Here is a 14,726-nt window from a genome sequence, read left to right as displayed (position 1 = left end):
GAACTGGACTGCTCATGGCAAGATCTTGCCACCCGCATCAACCGCCAATGTGAAGCTCAGGTGAACCAGACTCTTCTGCTACATCAATGACCAGCAACGCAAGGTCTGCACTACGCACTAAAGCACTGACAGCCCACAGTGGCTGCCAACATGAAGCAATGACCGGCAGGATCTTTGCACTATAGCAGCGGCTGTCCGAAATGCCCTCTTGCTGTTCGTGCTACAGTGGTGACCATCTTCAGTGCTCTCCCTGCTCCTTACAGCCTCCTCCAACAGGAACTGGACTCTTCATTGTGGACTTTGAGAAGGCATCTTTTTCAGCAGGAGTAATCTGGTTCTTGTATCCGGCTTGCACTCCATTGTGGTTGGCCTGAACTTTAGACTTTTACCTGGTCTTGCACAACTAGATAACCATGAATGGCACTTTGTGCTTTTGGGCGCTGTACTTACCTTAAATCTTTGAAATTGCATATCTCCGGGCGTACTGATTGGAATTTTTTTATTTTGGTGGTAAATAATTTATTACAATTTATTTACTCTCTTTTTCTAAATTAGTGTGGGATTTTTCTTGTGTGGTGTTGTTACTTTATTATAGTTTAAGCGCTGCATGAATATTTTCCACATTGCCTCTAAGTTAAACCTTAATACCTTTGTGCCAAGCTACCAGAGGGTTACACAGAGATTAGTTTAGTGACTTTTGTGGTTCACCCAGACAAAGCTTGTGGCTGCTGCTTGAGAAGCGCACGTATCCCCCTCAACCAGCAACCCAATTTCCCACAATAGTGAACTTGTTCAAAGTCTTGTTCTACACAATGGCTTCTCACACCTTCTAAAACAAATAAGACTACACCTAAAGTCACTTGAAAATTTCTCTTTCCTGGTGGAATGTGAAACTTTTTGGGAGGGATAATATAATGGTGCAAATTAACACAAATAGGCCCTCATGAAGACATTGGTGGTAAGTGCTGCCTACCGCTGCGGCGACGGCCGCCAAAAGACCGTCGCTGCAGCTAACATCCGTCTGCCAAATTATAACCAAAGCCGGATTTCTGCCACAAGAAGGGAGGAAATCCAGCTGTGACCATACTGGCAGATGGTGTTAAAGTGGCGCTGCTATCACAGAGAGTGCCTCGCTAGTATACCGCCGCCAGCCGTATTATGACTGGCGGTAGCAGCGCACCGTTGCCTCCCCTGCTGGAAGGCCCCCTGGATGCAGGTAATTTGGGGGTTTCCTACAGGGGAGGAGGGTGTTGTGTGTGTGTGTGGGGATGTGTGCATGAATGTGTGAGTGTGCGCATGAATGCAAATGTGTGTGTAGTGTTGTTTGCATGTGTGTATGAATGTGTGTGAATGCATATATGACTGGAAATGTGAATACGTGTCTGCGTGTCAGTGTGAATGTGTGTACGGATGTGTGCGAGAATGAATGGATACATGTATGCCTGTGTGGTGTGTGTCTGCGAGTGTGCGTGAATGGGAGGATGGGGGAATCGGAAGGAGGGCATGGGTGGAGGGGGGTGGGGGTTGTCTGGGGAGTGTTTGGGATGGTGAGCCTCCTATCAGTGACAGGGAAGGTTACAAACGCCACAAAAAACATGGAGGTGCGCAGGGTCAAAATGCCACCGGCGGTACAATAATGGCCGCCGGGCTGGATATTGTTATATTGGTGGGTTGGCTGTACCGCCACATTATCACCGACCGCCGGGGTCATCATGATCCCCATAATGAGCTCAATACAGATATTGCACATTTATCTATGATACAGCTTTAAGGGCCTCATTATGATGCTGGCGGTCCAACGATCGCCAGCCTGACTGTGATGGTCGGGCTGGCGCTACTGTGCCGGTCCAACTGCTACATTACGATTCTGGCTGGTGGACCTACTTGTAGACAGCAGCCGGAGTTGTACTCAGCCACAGTGGTGCTGAACTCAATGTTGCTGTGCTGATTACAACTCCGCTTTCCACCACCCTTTCCATGGAGGGGACCCTGCCATAGGAAGGCAAGTGGAAAGCCAATGCAAGGGGCCCTCGGGGGCCCATGCACTGCCAGGTGCTGGCAGATGAAGTCTTTGATGGCCCTGAGACTTCAAAACAGGAGGCAAGCTCAGTCCAAGCCCCTGGAGACACTTCACAGTAGGAATATACCACAAAGTGCAGTCTTTGTCCTCTTTCGGGCAGAAGCAGCAACTGCAGGCCAACCCAGCAAAGCACAGGCAAAGGGGCAGTACTCCTTCTTCAGCTCTTCTCCTTGGCAGTGGTTCCTCTTGGTTCTATAAGTAATCTGAAAATCTTGGGTTTTGGGTCCACTACTTATACAGTACCTCTTTCTGCCTTTGGAGTTGACAAACTGAAAAGGAAAGTCTCTGTTGTTCACAAGACCCTGCCATGCCTAGGCCTGGTCCCAGACACACACCAGGGGGTTGGAGACTGCATAGTGTGAGGGCAGGCACAGCCCATTTAGGTGTAAGTGTCAGCTCCTCCCTCCACTTTAGCCCAGATGGCCCATCAGAATATGCAGGCTACAACCCAGCTCCCTTTGTGTCACTGGCTAGTGGGTATTCAAAAACAGCACAACTGTCAGTATGACCCAGACAGGGAATACACAAGCAGGCAGAGTAACAGAGTGGTTTAAGCAAGAAAATGCCCAACTCTACCAAACTTTGTATTTTTAAATTGTGTGTTCAGAGACACAAAACTCCACATCTCTATCTGCTCCCAAAGGGACACTACACTTAAAAGTTATTTAAAGGCAGCCCCCATGTTAACCTATGAGAGAGATAGGCCTTGCAACAGTAAAAACTGAATTTGGCAGTATTCTACTGTTAGGACATGTAAACCACATCAGTACATATCCCACCTTTAACATACACTGCAACCTGCCTGTGGTGCTCCCTAGGGCCTACCTTAGGGGTGGTTTTCATGTACAAAAAGCGAAGGTTTGGGGATACACTTGCCAGGTCGAATTGGCAGTTTAAACTGCACACACAGACACTGCAGTGGCAAGTCTTAGCCATGTTTACAGGACTACTCATGTGAGTGGCACAATCGGTGCTGCAGGCCCACCAGCAGAATTTGATTTACAGGCCCTGGGCACCTCTTGTACACTTTGCTAGGGACGTACTAGTAAATCAAATATGCCAATCATGGAAAAGCCAATTATACATGCAATTTACACGTGGAGCATTTGCACTTTAGCACTGGTCAGCATGGGTAAAGTACACAGAGTACCAAAACCAGCAAAAATAAAGTCCTGCACACAGTCAAAACACAGAAAGCAGAGGCAAACAGAAGGGAACGCTACGCCAAGGATGCCAGTTCTAACACCCCCTTGCCCAGCACCATTGGAATGTGCACTGTCTGCTTTACTTTGCAGACAATGCACATTCTAATGGTGCTGATGTGCTACGGTGTTGGTCTCGGCTCCCTTAAGGAAGCCAAGGCCAAAACCATAGCACTGTTCCCGCTGGGCAGCCCAGAGTGAACCTCCTAATACAATGTTCCCACCAGTCAGGCTTGCAGGAACATTTTAATATGGTCGGGGGGGTCACCACCATGGCAGTGGCGTCCTCCCCGCGAGTATGGCAGTTGGTTTGTCCAACCGCCAAACTCATAATGAGGCCCTAGAGGTGAACACTAATAAAAAGAGGACTTCATTTACATTGCACAGATGAATATTAATTTCATTATATAGAAGTGTTAATTTTTTTATACAATCCATATGAGTATTGCCCATTTTTAGAGGTTGTCCTTTTTGATCCTATGTTGCTATCGATTTGTGGATATTTTACTACAGGGCAAATGCCGATACACTATTTACATCAGTGTTTACACCTCCATGATTACTGTTTTTTGTAGAGGATATTACCTCCCATTCCTCAGCTCCTCTCCCCACCCTGCTCGCTGCATTTTGCTACCTCCAACTGCAACACTGTTTAATCTGGTACTACAATGCAGGCAGCAAAATGTTTGGTGGGCCGGTGATCAATATTCAACACATCACAAAAGTACAGTTTGCACCCTTTCCAGCCAGGACTCGTCTGGCCATTCTGAACCTGGCATTTTCCCTGTAGGCAGCAGGCTTGAGAGCTGCTTTTAGAGCAGGATGTGCTCTCATGACCCAGCAATAGTTCTATAATTGTATTCTAGTTTGTTTCTCCTATTTTGTGGGGATGATTTGAATATTTTTGCCATGGGTAATTCTAGGTCTAGGTCTCCCTGTGTGAAGCATGGATGCACTAGAACTTTGTAAGAGAGCTCCGGCTGAAATTGCGTCCTTCAGAGTAAAAATTAGAGTGCAAGTCACAAATCTAGATACTAATAAATAAGGAATACTGTTAGAAATGGGGTTTTTGGTTGGCAGTCAGGTTACCCCCTGTCCAAGCAAAAGCCCTAACTCTAGTCAGGGTAAGTCACACACAATCCAAGATTATCCTGTGCCCACCCTCTGGTAGCTTGGCACGAGCAGTCAGGCTTAACTTAGAAGGCAATGTGTAAAGTATTTGTGCAATAAATCATACAATAACACCATATAGCACCACAAAAATACACCACACAGTGTTTAGAAAAATATATAATATTTATCAGGATAATTGTAGGTCAAAAAGAATAAAGTTGCAACGGGAAATTGTAGAGATATCACTGAAAAGTGATATAAAGTGTCTTAAGTCTTTACAATATAAACAAAGTCTCTTTCAAGCACAAGTACCTGGTTTAGAGTGGAAAAATCTCCTCAGAGGGCCACAGAGGAAGAGGTGCGTGGAAAAAGGATGTGTGCGTCGATTTCTCCCCAGCACACACGGACTTGCGTCGTTACTTTCCACGCGGGGAAGTCGTGCGTCGTTTTCCGGCGCGCGGACAGTCTTTCTGTGGATCGCGGGGATTACCAGATGTCCCGGGTCTGTGCGTGGATTTTCCTGCTTGTTCTCCGGCTGCGCGTCGGTCTGCGGGGCTGCGCGTCGAAATTACGATCTCACGGCAGACGTTGCGTCGATTTCTCCTCTAGACGTCAGTCTGCGGGGCTGCGCGTTGAAATTACGATCTCACGGCAGGCGTCGCGTCGATTTCTCCTCTAGAGGTCGGGCGGCGTTGTCCTTGCGAAGCCGTGCGTCGGATTTTCGGTCGTCCCAAGAGCGTCGTGTCGATCAGCGTCCGTGTGCGGCGTTTTTCTCGCCGCATAACAAGCTGTGCGTCGAAATTTTCGGCTCACGGAGCGTCCAAGTGAAAAAGAGAAGTCTTTTTGGTCCTGAGACTTCAGGGAACAGGAGGCAAGCTCTATCCAAGCCCTTGGAGAGCACTTTCACAGCCAGACAAGAGTTCAGCAAGGCAGCAGGGCAACAGCAAGGCAGCAGTCCTTTGTAGAAAGCAGACAGGTGAGTCCTTTGAGCAGCCAGGCAGTTCTTCTTGGCAGGATGTAGTTTCTGGTTCAGGTTTCTTCTCCAGCAAGTGTCTGATGAGATAGGGCAGAGGCCCTGTTTTATACCCAAATGTGCCTTTGAAGTGGGGGAGACTTCAAAGAGTGGCTAAGAAGTGCACCAGGTCCCCTTTCAGTTCAATCCTGTCTGCCATGGTCCCAGTAGGGGGTGTGGCAGTCCTTTGTGTGAGAGAAGGCCCTCCACCCTCCCAGCCCAGGAAGACCCATTCAAAATGCAGATGTATGCAAGTGAGGCTGCTTACCCTGTGTTTGGGGTGTGTCTGAGTGAATGCACAAGGAGCTGTCAACCAAGCCCAGCCAGATGTGGATTGTAAGGCACAGAAAGATTTAAGTGCAAAGAAATGCTCGCTTTCTAAAAGTGGCATTTCTAGAATAGTAATATTAAATCCGACTTCACCAGTCAGCAGGATTTTGTATTACCATTCTGGTCATACTAAATATGACCTTCCTGCTCCTTTCTGATCAGCAGCTGCCACCTCAACAGTGTATGAGGGCAGCCCCAATGTTAGCCTATGAAGGGAGCAGGCCTCACAGTAGTGTAAAAACGAATTTAGGAGTTTTACACTACCAGGACATATAACTACACAGGTACATGTCCTGCCTTTTACCTACACAGCACCCTGCCCTAGGGGTTACCTAGGGCCCACATTAAGGGTGACTTATATGTAGAAAAAGGGGAGTTCTAGGCTTGGCAAGTACTTTTAACTGCCAAGTCGAGGTGGCAGTGAAACTGCACACACAGGCCTTGCAATGGCAAGCCTGAGACAAGGTTAAGGGGGCTACTTAAGTGGGTGGCACAACCAGTGCTGCAGGTCCACTAGTAGCATTTAATCTACAGGCCCTAGGCACGTGTAGTGCACATTACTAGGGACTTATAAGTAGATTAAATAGTCCAATCAGGTATGAGCCAGAGTTACCATGTTTAAAAAGGAAGAGAGCATATGCACTTTAGCACTGGTTAGCAGTGGTAAAGTGCGCAGAGTCTAAAAGCCAGCAAAACAGGGTCCAAAAAGTGGAGGGAGGCAGGCAAAAAGTTAGGGGTGACCACCCTAAGGCATGTCAGGTCTAACAAATACCATACATACAAATAGGTGGTTTTAGTTCAAGAATTCAAGGTACCAGAAGTATGGCTCCCTTATTATAATGTAGAATAAGTTGATGAGTTTGAGTTAAAGCATATTACAAGAAGTAGTTGTTTTCACGTTCTTTATTTGGTCACTGTCTTTCAGACTTGCTAACAATTTTTATCTGACATTAATGTAGATTTTATTTTTAGACAGGGTAGTATAATTGTGGATCATAAAGTCATCATGGAACTAGAATTAAAGCCAAATATCTCAATCCAAGATGATTACAAGGAGGTGGTGAATGTGCTCAAGCAGGAGCTAAAAGAGTTTGTCAGCAATGATACCGGTTGTAACAGAAACGACTCAAGTAAGTACAGCAAGAACTTTTTATATATCCGATGGGACTAGGTTTGCAGGGACGTGCATGCATTTCTAGGAACACAATTGACAGTGGGTAAAGTGTCTTAGTTGATTGATAATGTATTTCATGGATGGTGTAACTGCTTCTAAAAGCCAATTGCTTAGATTTTGACTGTGCTGAAAAACAAAAACCCAGAGGTTACAGCAATATACTAATTTAAAGGTTATGCTTGGTACAGTTGCCAAAAACTTTACAAAAAGTGGAGAAAAAAAATGTTTTGCCCATAATATTAATGAGTAGTAAGCCCTACATTTTTTTTTTAGATTTTTGGAATAAAGTAGATCAAATTGGTAAACCTGCAGGTAGTTCCCATTTCATGTGACACAAAGAACCAAACTGTCCATTTTAGCCCCTTAAGTGACCCAGGCTGTCAAAGTAAGTTTTGGCTTCCCTGTTACTAACTGTTTCTGGTGTTCAATACCATTTTGATTTGCTTTGGAACCATTACTTGCCCGCAATGGTATTATAGTCAAGCTTAGGCCTAAAAAGTGTGTACCAAAGTTAATTTACATTCACAACATTTACCACCCTGCTTTATCCGTTTTGAAAGGGTGACTACAAAGATCTCTTGATATTTCCAAATTTCTAAATTGCTACCTTCATGAGTGGGGAACAGATAGGAACTTAGGTAGTTCTGGATACTTAATTCAAAGGTCACATGCACTTTACAGTTATCTCCTTCTGAAAATTCCATTATCTTGATCAATCTTTACAAATTACTCAGTGCACTGGAGGTTTTGGTTCGAAATCCAAACAGTGATTCAACACTAAGGGCCATATTTATGGCCAAGTGGCGCAGCGCAGCAAGTCACCTTGGTGTGCTGTGCTGTGTGAAAGGGCAGGAGTGATATGTGTTTCAATACAGCGCATCCCTATTCTTTCTCCAGTGCTGATGCACAGTGGCTACACAAAACTCAGAGGTGGAGCTCTCATATCACAAATCAACCCTACTGATTATGTGAAATTGCAATCCTATCATAAAACATTGTGACCCATGTTTTAGAAAGTTTGAAGTAGAAAAATGTTCTTTTAGCAATCTACAAAGTCCAATGATTAGTGATATGCTCAGTTGATGTATTTAATTCCTCTTGATATGCACAACAACAGATAGTAGTTGTTCTGATACAGATAATTTGTCTAAAATCCAGATACAAGATGAAATTCAGATGATTCAGCCGACATGTGTTTTGTTCACCCCTTGGACTTTTTTAAGGCTGATACACGCATACATGTAAAGAGGAAAGCACAATTGTAGGATATTTTTAAAAATAAATATAAAACAAATACTTTTACTTAACAACTTAAGTGTCAAAGCCCTGGAGAGTTTAGACAGTGTCGATCAAGTTAATTTTTGTTCAAAAAATGCATTCAAAAATCGAATATTTATTGAAAAACCACAGTCAGCACCTCCATGATAGGGTCAAGTATAGGATGAGTAAAAACACAAGAACCCAAACACTGTGTCAGTTCTTTTCAAGACAAAGAAAGGTGTCTACCTGTACGATATTATCCCAAAAAAAAAAATCCCAAGTGAAAAGAAAAACAGGGAGAAGAAACCACAGAAGCATGAAAGAAATGAGGATGAAATATCCGGTTACCTATTCCTTGGAGGTAGTCATGTACCAGACACATTAATCACAATGAACAAGGTTTCCAGAAGGATGAACCAAATGTTGAGTTCAAGAGCAATGCCCTAAGAAATACAAACACTGAATCTCATATGAACAGTATTAATGGAATGTGTTCTGGAACATTACTTTCAGGCCCAAAGAGCCCAATTTTCAAATTTACCACCTGCTCACTTATATTATATTGTCAAATATGAGCCTTTATAAGAGAAGGGACGACTTCAAGCTATGTAGAAATGTACAGGTTCAAAAATAGTTTCAGCAAGTTCTGCTATTTAGGTCCAATTTACCATCTGCACAGTCTACAAGGTAAACACGTGGCAATGTAACAAGAAAAAGATGGTATTGCAATAACTTGCTGAAATGGCAACCAAAAAATACTTATCAAGTTTTAAATCGCAAAGAAAACTGTCTCCCATTTAGTGGCAGGGTCTGCCTCACATCATATCAGTAAGTTACATCTGAAATGAATCTGAAAACTTACAACAAGCATTTGCAATGCAATTGGTCTCATGTTTGCTTGAGTTAGAGCTACTAGCATTCTAAATTCCTAACTGGACTTTCGTTGCCACATAAATTGAAAATGAAAAGTGAAACAGTTGACATAATCAAATCAAAGCTCCACGGACACCATGAGCACAAGTTATTGGCTTCCTGAGTGAATGTCTATAAAGGATCACGGCTGGGATGAAAGGTAAACCAAAACCGGAGGAGGGGCCATCACAGGCTGTAACAGGAGGAAGAGTGACGTAGTGTGATGACCAACAAAAATATCCACTTAGTGAAATCACTTGGGAGGGAACTCAGCACACAAAGGAGGGAAATTTCACAAAATGCACCAATAAAAATGAAGCATTTAAAACAAGCACAACAAAGAATGAATATCAAGAGTGGGCGTGGTAAAAACCTACAGAGAGATTACAGCAGGCCAGAGCACTTGCACGCTTAACCCTAAAAAGGACAATGGTTCACCATTTTTGTAATCATGTAGCCTCAAGTCGCAACATGATTGAAAGGACTGTCAAACTAGTCAAACATGGTACTCTGTTACCTTCTGACCCTGATAGTTCACATCGCCTGCCAGCTAAAAGCAAAGGCAAAAAATCAAAATCACTTTCTGTGTTAGAAGGAGTTCTATGGAAACTAACGTAGTATAATGGGACTTATATAATGGAATAAAAGCAGCCCAGAATCAGTTTCACCGTTGTTTGGGGCTCATCGGCTGGGTACAGCTTTGGTCCAGGGACAAGTGTGCATGGAACCCATATCTGGGGATACCCATAACTAGGTTAAAACCTGTCCTGGGTTGCTTGTGTTCCAGTTGAGTGAGAATCTGGCTTGGCAGTTCAGGCTGGACTGTTCCTATTGGAGCGGGGTTGAGACTGATTTGCGTATAGCTGGAACCAAATTGAGGTGGCATGGTGTGCAAAATAAGGATGGATGAGGATGCAGCCCCAAGTGATTACTAGTAGCTGAGATTAATTCATGCATTCCCTCCATCACTGTTCTGTAAACTTTCTATAAGTGGCATTTTCAGAACTGTAATTTAAAGTCATGTGGCAATTACAGCTTATTAAATGTATTGAGGTAACTCCAACATTATACTATTGGAGCTGGAGGCCTTGCAGTAGTGGAAACGAGTTTTTCACTTCCAGGACATGTAAAACTTTAAAGTACATGGCCACATTTTTAAATACCCTGCTGTCTGAGCTCTCCTGGGCCTACTCTAGTTGTGACTTATATGCATTAAAAAGGATAGTTCGGGCCTGGAAGGGGGTTATTTTACCAGGTTGATATTGCCGTTTAAAACTGCACACAGGCTGCAATGGCAGGCCTGAGACATGTTGAAAGTGCTACTTGAGTAGGAGGCACAATCAGTGCTGCAGTCTCACTAATAGCATTTAATTTACAGGCCCCGGGCACCGTAGTGCCACTTTTCTAGGGACTTACAGGTAAATTAAAGTTGCCAATTGGGTGTAAACCAATTCTGCCATGGTTGAAGGAGAGAGCACAAGCACATTAGCACTAATTAGCAGTGGTAAAGTGTGTGGTCCTAAGGCCAGCAAAAACCAAGCCTGCAAACAAGAGGGTTAAAGGCCAAAAGCGAGTTAAACCATACCAAGGATGCGAGGACTAAAACAAACAAAAAACATTAGGTTCAGCTGCATGGGAACGTTTTAAGTTTTTATCATTTTTGTATTAGAACAATAACAACATAAGCTTTCCTAGTTCAGTTCATTAAATCCTGAATTTGTAAATATATTTGAGAGAATAGAGTAGGATTTAAACAGAGGAGGGTGGTAGGTCTCAAGCTATTGTTTTTAACAGTGGTCATGGGGAAAATGGCAGTACAAGCGCATATTTCATTTTTTATTTGATGGAGAAATAGACAGATGACATTTAACATTTAGATGTTATTTTTGCACTTCAAGTGAAGGGGATTGTAGAAGGTGAAGCCCCATTGTGCATGGCACCCCATCTACCTCTGCATGGCTGATTCATGGAATGTGTGGGGGGGGGAATTTGGAGGAACATGCACAAAATGATACAGTAGATGGCCAGCTGTCAACAACATAGTGTTTTCTTCATCTGAGATCGAAATAATATCATAGACACCTCGAGCTTCACTCTCTGTCTGATGTCGCTTGAAACCCCTCTTTGGAAAACAGTTCCATTATTGACAGCTAGCCATCTATAATTCTATATGTTCTATTTAGGGGCCTATGCATGTATAACGAGTTTAATCCTAAACTGAAGCACTCTCAAGTATAGAAACTGAGGTGAAATAAGCAAAATTGAAGGTAAACACCTAAAGAAGATGAGTTTGTTTAATTCATTGTCCATTCCTTTCTAGCTGTTTTCTGTTGGCTCAATGAAACTAAAGTCGATGAATTCCTTCCTCCAACACAAGAAGGTAAGAGAAAGAAAAATCCCTCACAGTCCCCAAAAAAGTATTCCAAAGATTAATCTGTAATGCTGCATCTTACTCTTTTGACATTACAAAGATGTACCTGATACCTAAAATAGATTGCAATGTAATGAAATAGTAAAACTCAGAGACACAATTATATGCATGAAGGAATGCGAAATATTTAGTGCATGGTTGCCTATTTTGTACAACAAAACTTGTTTCATGGTTATTGTGCCCTTGTGGGTTCATGACTCCCAGAATGTTAACATATAGTTACCTATTTGATGCGTGGTGTAAATGGAATTCCGTAAGGGCAATTGAACCTAGGGCCTGGTTAAAAGATTTTGTTTGAAGGGACAGCTGTCATTCTGATAAAATCCATGTAGTCTTTCATGTTTAGACCCCTCTTTCTCCCTGTGTACCAGAAGTGTGTGAGTAGTGCGTTGATACTTGAGAAGTGAGGTGTTCTGGAATGGTGAATGATTCCCCTGTGTGCATTTAACCCCATATATTTTATGGAGTTTAACCCAGCAGTCGTATTTGGTTCCTGTGGTTCAAACAACAACTTCCAAAGATTGCATAGGTGCACCTGAGAACCACAAGGCTCAGAGAACTGGCTTGGTACTATGCTTCAAGCTTCATTCAAAACAACCGATACCACGCCTACTGTGCCCTCTTCATGCTGCACTATATACACTATATTCTACTCCTATTGTGTGTTGTGTAAACTACAGCATCTCAGAACTACGCAACAATCAGTTTAAACAGCATCACACATGCTGTTACCATTTTAACACAGTCTCAATGGCATGTGCAGTGGGCTAGGCGAAAAAGAGAATTACATGTTTGAAGCTACTAAAATATGACATTTGATAAATGTATGTGAAATGATAATATTGTCATGGGTACTTTTTTTAACAGAATTATGCCAAAGGACAGCACCTGCCAACTACACACAATACTACTTCCCACACTTCTTTGGAGGTGGGTCCAGTATGAGTTGTGTGACCTATTGCAATCAGAGTTTACCAGAAGCGATTAACTGCAACTATGGGGAGTGTCGTCTGTTAACAACAGGACCTCAGTGCTTGTAAGTGTAATCCGTTGCTTTGTATTGATATTTGCATCCTAAAACTTTGAGTCAGAACCATTTAACTTTTTTCCATCTAAAGCACCACAGCCCATGGTCAGGTCCTGTGCTCAGCCTGCGTCCTAGGGTTTGGATGCAATATCTAGATGAAGGTCAGGCCCACAACAAGGACACGTGAACATACCACACTGTGCATAGCTGTAACTGTTGGCATCCGGGGTAACAAGAAGTTGTGAAATCATACAAGCTACGCATGTCTGATATCCATGGATGACAGTCAATCCCTTGCGAAAAATCTGTAGTCATTCACTATGGGAATTGTGAGAAAATCTTGTGCTATTCAGCCATAGTGTGTTGTTTGGAGTGCATTCTGGGTAAGATAACACACAATGTGAGATATTGTTTTTATCAGTGTGGGAACTCTCAATAGTAGGGATTTTGCCTTTGGAAGGAAATTCTAGTGTCCACTGCAATGTAAAGGGGAAGACTGTTTTTTCCATCAATATTTGATACTTACAGGCAACATGGGTAAGAAGTTCCATCTTGTGCAACGCACAGAGGCCACACTCCTTAGATTCTACCAGGTCTATAAATTTCTGTTCTTTAAAAAGATGTGTTGATGGCAGGTTTGCTTGGGTGTTCTGCAAATCCGGAAACAAAACCTGTACACACACCACTTCTCAAAACCTACAGACAACAAACCTTGCATCCACAGTTTACATGAACGCAGTTTTGGTCTGTTCATTTGCACTGTGGTCTATTCAGACAACATATGTGATCTTATTTTGAAAGAGTGATCTGTGGTATAGCTGGTTGGTGGGGCACAAAAAGGCTAGACACTAGACCATGGTGCACACCTTAAAAATTTCACATCATTAAACAATAAAGGATCCCCTGCACATAGAGGGCCTCATTACAACCCTGGCGGTCTTAAGACCACCAAGGCCGCAGTGGCGGTCGGACTGTCAGCAGTGTGGTGGTCCGACCGCTACATTTCAACCATGGCAGCTGAGCCATGGTCAGACTGCCAGCTCTGCCAGTTTTCCTACACAGAAGGGGCTGGTGGTCCTAATATGCCACGGTAGCGCTGCTTGCAGCGCTGCCCTGGGGATTACGAGTCCCTTGTCCCCCAGCAATTACATGGCGGTAGCCCTGCCATGTAAAGGCTTGGGGAGATGGGGTAGAGAAGGCCCCAGGGGGCTTCTGCACTGCCCATGCACTTGGCACAGGCAGTGCAGGGTTCCCCCTGACCAGCCAGTCATGATGTTCACTGTATGCTTTGCAGACAGGGAACATCGCGACTGCTGCTGGTGCACTCTACGCACAACAGCATTGCCTCAGGCTCTATTGTGAGCCGGAGACAATGCTGTTGGGTATTTCCCGCTGGGCCAGTGGGTGTAAACATTGTTTCCGCCCACTGACTCAGTGGGAATCTCTTAATGGGGCCCGCGAGAAGGCGGCTGCAGTGGCAGCAACCTGCCCGTTGGGACTTCAGCAGATGGTCTTTTCCATCCGCCGAAGACCTAATGACCTCCATAGTCTCTTAGCTCCACTTGGGTGTATTTTGTGCATAACACTGCATCTGCTCCATCAGAGGATCTGACATTATGGTGGTGGGTGGAGGCCAGGGAAAGGCACACCTTTTGCCAAGAGCGCTGCCCCCTTCTGTTTCCTGTGTCTTTCCTTTACAAAAAGTGAATCCTTGAATCGAGGTGGCTTTGCAGTAAAAAGAGAGAGGTAGATCTGAGGTAACACCACAAACAGCTTCTTCAAGGATGCTAACATGTGGAGGGTTTGTAGAAGTTAGAATAGGGCATGTTTTGGCAAGGAAGCCTTACTACCTTTGCAAACACGTGCCCATCTAACTAATAAGTTATGCTCTGGGACTCGTTTTAGGCCGATGTATCTTTTGACTCTGATTGAAGACACCTTAGGACGAAACAACTTATCAGCATAGCAATCAATACATCAATAACATTATTAATAAGACGCAGAAACAACCATGACCTTTCAGTCATGAAAAACCACACCAGCTTTAATATGAGTTATATTTATTCCCTATTGGTTACAATTCTACTAGCAGATTTATTAATCTCAAAACCATAAAACACATTAACATTGTAGTAATATGTAAACTCGAATGAGACTTCATTAAAGCAAGAATCACAAAGATTTG

The 14,726-nt window shown here is 43.6% G+C and overlaps 1 protein-coding gene across 1 annotated transcript in view; it reads left to right on the top strand.

Moving 5' to 3' along the window:
• The window catches only part of LOC138268114 (mucin-3A-like), a 247,055-nt gene that overhangs the window by 187,710 nt on the left and 44,619 nt on the right, over positions 1–14,726 (top strand). The window contains exons 6-8 of the mRNA XM_069217504.1: positions 6,710–6,867; positions 11,404–11,463; positions 12,382–12,550. Coding sequence (XP_069073605.1) covers positions 6,710–6,867; positions 11,404–11,463; positions 12,382–12,550 — 387 coding nt within the window. The remainder of the gene's footprint in view (positions 1–6,709; positions 6,868–11,403; positions 11,464–12,381; positions 12,551–14,726) is intronic.

The sequence above is a fragment of the Pleurodeles waltl genome, chromosome 12, assembly GCF_031143425.1.
Source record: "Pleurodeles waltl isolate 20211129_DDA chromosome 12, aPleWal1.hap1.20221129, whole genome shotgun sequence".
In the NCBI taxonomy this organism is placed as follows: domain Eukaryota; kingdom Metazoa; phylum Chordata; class Amphibia; order Caudata; family Salamandridae; genus Pleurodeles; species Pleurodeles waltl.
The sequence above is the reverse complement of the archived record's forward strand: the minus strand, read 5'-3'. Positions and strand labels throughout refer to the sequence as shown.